Source organism: Astatotilapia calliptera, chromosome 3, assembly GCF_964374335.1.
Source record: "Astatotilapia calliptera chromosome 3, fAstCal68.1, whole genome shotgun sequence".
Classification (NCBI taxonomy): domain Eukaryota; kingdom Metazoa; phylum Chordata; class Actinopteri; order Cichliformes; family Cichlidae; genus Astatotilapia; species Astatotilapia calliptera.
The window spans coordinates 59,108,222-59,115,264 of record NC_137424.1 but is presented as its reverse complement, the minus strand read 5'-3'; the positions used below and the strand labels follow the sequence as shown (position 1 = coordinate 59,115,264).

Here is a 7,043-nt window from a genome sequence, read left to right as displayed (position 1 = left end):
TTCACTTGTATTTTTATTTTTATTCCTATTTATTCTATTTATCCCCTTCGTATATTTTATTTATATTGTCTCTGTATTTATATATATGTGTGTGTGTGTGTGTATGTGTATATATATATATATATATATATATATATATATATATATATATATAATATTCTGTAACTGTAACTTCTGTCGGTGCTGTGCTTTTTTGGAAATCGAATTTCCCAGAGGAACCCACCCGAGGGATTAATAAAGTTCTATCTAATCTATTCTATCTAATCTAATCTAATCTAATCTAATCTAATCTAAGTAAAACTGTGCAGGACAAAATATATGGAGAATCTTAAGTGATATGCATGTCTCTTTGAAATATGTAAAGAGTGGGCTCTGGCCTGCAGGTCCCAATTTTGATATATGTACTGGATTGAGCCACTGACCCATGGATAGGTAGATAAACTCTCAGACTATCACCAGTTTTCACCACTGACTGCACCAGATGTCACATTATTTCATGCCAAATTGTGGACACTGTGATGTGATCAAAACCTACCTTATATTTTCTTTCTTCTCTGGTCTGCTTCAGGTGTATTGACCAACAGTATGCTCCCACCTCCATCTCCCTAAAGAAAGTGAAAACCACCACTGAGATCAACATGCTAGCTACAGAAAGAGTCCTTCTGCTGCTTATCTCACTTTTGTCTTTTTTGTTTCATTGTGAACATTCACTTGCTTTTTCTCTAAAAGACTGCACAATCCTGTATTCTGAAAATTCAAAGAATATATCAGTTACATGTGCAAAGCGTCACCTCACTGCTATTCCAGATGACATTCCTGGTAATGCAGTATCGCTCAATCTCAGCTTAAATGGCATTTCAAATATTTCCAAGGTGGATTTAAGAGGTTTATCTAAGCTTGAAGCTCTATATGTTAAAAATAATTGGATTTTACAAATTGATGATGGAACTTTTGCAGACTTGGTAGAGTTAAAAGTTCTCGACTTGGGTGAAAATTTACTCACAGCGCTGACAAAAAACATGTTTCAGGGTCTTTCCAAGTTAGAGACACTGTCTCTGGACAACAACATTATCTCATTTATCTCCCCTGTGGTCTTTCAGCCTCTGGTCATCTTACGTTTAGTAGATTTGAGCAATAATTACCTGCATCAAATTTCAGATATTGATTATATTGTTAAACTTCCAACTTTACAACATTTGATTATTACTCACAACAACTTTACTTTGTTTCAGTCCGATGACCTCCATGTAAATACCTCAAACCTACTCACTCTAAGTTTGGATTCAGTGAAAAAGTTCAGCATTACAAGAGACATTTTTCCTCATCTGCAGTCTCTGGACTTGCGAGGCTGGTCCAAGGACATCGAGTGGGAAGTGTCAAACAAGACCTTTTTGAGGAGCCTAACGAGACTGCACATGAGTGAAACTTCTCTTAGCTTTGATGTGTACAGAGCGATTCTGCAGACTGCTTACTCTCTTCAAGAGTTTCAGATGGATAACATACAAAAGTGGATAGATGATGGTCTCATTGATGTTGCCTGCCAAATTCCTTCTCTAAGAACAGTTGATGTGAGAAATAGTGAAATTCACACCATAAAAGAGCACATGCTGCAGTCTTGCTCTAACCTTGTTGAGCTCAACTTATCATTTAACAATATAAAAAGCATGGCTGATAATGCACTCCCGTCAATGACACAGCTCAGAAGCCTGATATTACAAAATAATGAACTGTCCGAACTGCCAGTGGCCGTCCAAGGACTCACCACTTTGGAAGTCTATGACCTTAGTGACAATGTCATCAGTGAACTTTACTGTCCTTACTTCTGGAATTTAAAAAGCCTAACAATACTCGATCTGAGCCACAATCAAATATCCTATATCTTTGACTGTGTTTTTCAAAATTTAAACAATTTGAAAAGCTTAAATCTTGAAAACAACAAGATTATGTCATTTATAGATACATTCAAAGATAAATTACAGACATTGGAGTTTTTAAATTTGAGAAATATTGATATCATGAATTTCATTCATGGAGATTTTCATAGTCTGTCTTCCCTTCAATACTTGTGTATAGACTTAGACAAGTGTGACAGTGTTGATGAAGGAGGGTTCGAAGGACTTGATAACCTCCAGATTCTTTATTTGTTAGGTGATAATTATTTTTACGACCATTTCAGTGGACTGTCAAACTTAAGCACTCTGATCTTAAATGTTGTTCAAAGCCAGTCACATAACAGCTCTGAACAAAGGGATAGGCCTTTCTCAAATTTACAAAGATTGAAGAAGCTTCATATCAAGGTTCATAGAGGATATTACGATATTTCAAAAGATGTTCTCAGTGGTTTGACTTCTTTAGAGTACTTAATAACAGAGGCATATTTCATGGGATCTTTGTACCCAGACACATTTAAATACACACCGCAACTGAAACATCTGAGGATATCTTACAGCGAGCTTTCAGTTTTAACATCTGACGTGTTCTTGCCAATTCCAAACCTGATAACACTCGACCTCTCCAACAATAAACTCAGGTCTTTGGATTTTCTAGCAGAGGCCAAACTGTCGGCACTCAGGTGGCTAAACGTCAGTGACAATGAATTGTTTGTAATCAGTGAAACAGTTATCCAATCCCTTCCAGGCTTGACATATCTGGATCTATCTGCTAACCTTTTAACATGTGAATGTTCTAATTACGGTCTTATCCAGTGGATTCAAGGCAGCAAACAGACACAGGTTGTTAATGCACATCAGTACACTTGCTCATTTCCTGTCAGCCAACGGGGAAAAAAATTCCTTGACTTTGGTTTTGACTCCTGTCGGATAGATGCTGCATTGCTCTGCTTCCTCTTTAGCTCTAGTCTAGTTATGCTTACTCTCCTTGCATCCTTCATCTATCACTTCCTGAGGTCACACCTCACCTATGCCTATTACCTCTTCCTGGCCTTTCTCTATGATAATAAGAGGAGGAAGAAAGGTATTCCTCACAGCTACGATGCCTTTGTCTCCTACAATGTTCATGATGAAGCTTGGGTCTGTGGAGAGTTGCTTCCAGAGCTGGAGGGTCAACAGGGCTGGAAACTCTGTCTGCACCACAGAGACTTTGAACCAGGTATATATGATTATCATTAGCCTCTTTTTTTTCTATTTTTCTATTTTTAGATCTATATTTAATGAAGCTACCACACAAACTGCCTCAGCTTTCCTTAAACTTGTACTGACAAAGATCGGGGTTTACACGACTGTTTTTTGTTTTGTTTTGTTCAAAATTTTAATACAATATCTTTACACAAATATAAATGGCTGATATGAAGTCAAACAAGAATACCAATCCCATGTGACCCACAAAACGAAGTTTGAGTGCTAGATCTAGATATTTTAAGACTGACTATCTGGACAAGAGCTACAAATTGATCTTTAAACCTCTAAAAGTAGACTTTAGATGTGCTGCTCAACTTTCAAAGCATCCTACATGTAGGAAAATGAAAGATTTACTCTGGAAAATATACAGTTAAGATTGGTCCAGTTTTTTCCTGAAATCATGAAATGGGTTTCACATAAAAGAATATAGACGTACAAAAACATCTGAATTCCAGAAAATATTGAATTACAGAAAATATTAAAATTAAAGTCTGAGTCAGCACCAGTTATTACCCCAGAAGCTTATTGAATTGTGCTTTGCTTGTCCATTACACAAAAAGTCCCACCAAAGGCTGTGACTGGAATTTAGACACTACTGTAGATCCTGCTCTTCTCAAAAGTGAGAATACCTTTGAAATGTTTTAACTCATAGAAAAGGCTACATTTTATGTTGTCTAAGGAGCTTGGAAACAATAGACTACAATGACCTGGATGACTGAGAACCTTCACAGACATACATTTTATGTTATTCACCAGTGCTGTTTTAAGTAGTAAATGTTAAAACTAGAAAAATGCTGACATGTTTGATGTGTGAGATTTTTGTTTAACGTCTCAGATTTCTGTTTTTACAGGTAAGCCCATTGTAGAAAACATTACAGATGCCATCTATAGGAGCAGAAAGACTATCTGTGTGATCAGCCCAAATTACCTGCAGAGTGAGTGGTGCTCCAAAGAAATCCAGATGGCCAGGTATGGTTACCAACTCTTTGTCCTTACATGTAATGACATCGCCAGCTTCTACACTGATTAATCTGCGTGTGATCTCTTTAGCTACCGTCTGTTCGATGAGCACAAGGATGTGCTGATCATGGTGTTTCTGGAGGACATACCAGCCAACCAGCTGTCTCCGTACTACCAAATAAGGAGTCTGGTGAAGAGGAGCTCTTACTTGAGCTGGCCACAGGCTGGTCAACACACTGGAATCTTCTGGCAGAAAATACGACAAGCTCTCGAGAGAGAAGAAAACCCCACTGAGCACACGTGACTCCACACTGGACAGCCCATAGTCATCCACTGAAGTTTACCTGAGGTGGAAAAATCATTGTTTGTTTGTATAAAGCAGATATAATTATTGCAAATGAGAATAAATCAGGGTATGCTTTACAGTGAGACTGACAAGTTGCTCTTCTTATCCTTTTGTATTCGAAGGAGCTTGGGAAAGAAAGCGTCTGGACTTCAAGTTGCTTGAAGATGTTTCACCTCTCATCTGAGAAGCTTCTTAAGTTCTAGGGTCAAATGGTGGAGACACAGATTTAAGCCCTGTGGGAGTGTCCCTCCGAGAGGGACAATGGACCCTCTAATGATCCTCTACCTAATCACACAAGCCAAGGTGTGAAAATGGGTGTAGGTCACAATCAGCCAAGGTTTTGGGTGAGCTCATTGTGAAACCTAGCCCCACCCTATCATGTGATTTCCTGAGGTCAGATGGCCCAGGATATCCTTTGGTATCCATGTCAGATTCACCCCCTTACATTCAAAATACCAAAATGAAGATTGCAGACATGCTCAACTTGAGGCTTCATAATGGGACTTCTCCAGCTGGTGGATAATGCTGTGGTGGCTCCATCCATCTTTCATATACAGTTTATGTAAAAAACAAGCATAGTTGTGTTTAGAGGTGCAAATATAAATATAAAAATGTGGTTAGGGTTGTACATATTTTTTATATTGTTATATTTAACTACTAATCAATAAGTCCTAATAATAGAACATATCAATCGACTGTCATTTTTAAACCATACATGGAAGATTATGGCCTTTGTGAGAGCTGGAGTTTAAACCACCCTGATGATCAAGAATTCACTTACTTTTCCAAGTCCATCATTCATCATCGAGAATATATTTTTCCCCCAGCTAGTAATTCCCGTCATCCAAAGCGATCATAAACCTGTCTCTTTGAAACTCAATAAAAAATGGCAACAAAAATCGACCACCTGATGGTGCTTGAACACATCTTTGCTAAAAAAGTAGGACTTAAATAATATTTTAAAGAGAATGGACATCCTTTTTGGATATAAATGATTCTCCCAATATTTATTAACTTTATTATAGGAAACTGGCATAGCTGTTTTAAGGGGCAGGATTATCTCATACTCATCCTATAAAAAGGAAAAAGACACAATTTGGAAGAAAAAATTAAAATGTTGAAAAGAAATTGCACAGCAACACTTTTGAAAAGCTAGTGTGTGATTTAAGAAAACACAGACTTGATTTAAATGTGTTGTTAAACACAAAATCACAGTTTCTTATACAGCGGTTGACACATGAGAAATCTGAATACAATAATAAATAAATCAGATAAATATCTAGTAAAGCTATTTAGTCAAAATAAAGACAAAAAACATGTAGTTATCAAAGACTCAGCAGGGAAACCTTTTCATTATCTTCCAGATATAAATAATGTTGTTAGGACGTTTTACATGCATCTATACACTTCTGACCATGACCCAAATATGGAAGACATTCACAAATTTCTGAGTGCTATAGATCTGTCTATTTTAACACAAGATCAAGGTACGATGTTGGATAAACTATAGCTCTAGAAGAACTATTCTTAATCAAATACTCTGTAACAAGGCATCTAGCCCAGATGGCGTCCCTGCTGAGTTCTACAAAACATTTCTGGCCAACCCTGTCCTCGCTATTCATAAGAATGGTTAAAGAATTTATGATTATGTCTAGAAGTCCTCCAACCATGAATACTGCAATAATTAACCTTTTGTTAAAACCAGAGAAAAATCCCAATCAGCCAAATTAGGCCACTTTCTCTGGTAAATACAGACATTAAAATTATAAGCCATGTTCTTGCATCCCATTTAGAAAAAGTAATTCCAGCCCTTATCCATCCTGACCTGACAGGTTTTATTAAAGGCAGACATCCCACTATAAATATTTGTAAACTATTCAACTCCATGCAGCTTTCAGAGTATCAGAAAACTATAATCTTATCAGTCGATGCAGAAAAAGCATTTGACAAAGTCTGCTGGAAATTTCTGTTTGAGTGACTATGAGTTATAGTTATTTCCCATATTCTTGTTATAATTGTGTTATTGCTATCATTGTCATTATTATGATTACTGGTGATGAGTATTATTCTGATTATTGTAATAATTCTTTCCTCAATTGCATTAATCCTGGACTGAATAGAAATTAATGTACTCATACTCGTATTTTTCTGTAAGTTCCCTAATCTGTTCTCCTCTACTCTGTATGTTGTATATTTCGTGATAATAAGAAAATAGGGAAAAAAGAAACGTTTAAAATTTTAATTGTTAGGAATTAAAATTATACTTCTATTTCAAATGCTAAATGTATTGTTCTTTTTTCTCAGTTTACATTGTTTGTATTTACACGTATGATTTATTTAAGAAGTGTTAGAAAATAATAACTAGTATGTTTTCCTGTTACTAACATTCATACTAACAACTGTGACACAAATATGTCTTTGGTGTCCTAATGCTTACAGGACTCAGTGTCCTTAATTACATTTAATCTTTGGTTTAATCTTCACAACAGCCCACAGCAAGTTTCCCTAGTGCTTTACCTGCCTGTCACCACTAACTGAGGGCTTGAGTGAGAGACAGTACTTTCATCTTAGACACATCAGTCATTTCAATTCATTTGGTT

General features: G+C 36.4%; 1 protein-coding gene across 1 annotated transcript; it reads left to right on the top strand.

Moving 5' to 3' along the window:
- The first annotated feature begins 580 nt into the window (after positions 1-580).
- On the top strand, positions 581-6,719 carry LOC113017244 (uncharacterized). Its single transcript, XM_026160401.2, has 4 exons — positions 581-3,108; positions 3,989-4,106; positions 4,188-4,446; positions 4,566-6,719. The coding sequence occupies exons 1-3, from the start codon at positions 639-641 to the stop codon at positions 4,399-4,401; spliced, it is 2,802 nt and encodes a 933-aa protein (XP_026016186.1). The 5' UTR covers positions 581-638; the 3' UTR covers positions 4,402-4,446; positions 4,566-6,719.
- Positions 6,720-7,043: the final 324 nt, after the last annotated feature.

Bases quoted from the DNA above. Each gene is read 5' to 3' on its own strand.
- LOC113017244 (XM_026160401.2), top strand. From the start codon at position 639: ATGCTAGCTACAGAAAGAGTCCTTCTGCTGCTTATCTCACTTTTGTCT. The intron at 3,109-3,988 runs GTATATATGATT...CTGTTTTTACAG, and splicing joins CCACAGAGACTTTGAACCAG to GTAAGCCCATTGTAGAAAAC. The intron at 4,107-4,187 runs GTATGGTTACCA...TGATCTCTTTAG, and splicing joins AAAGAAATCCAGATGGCCAG to CTACCGTCTGTTCGATGAGC.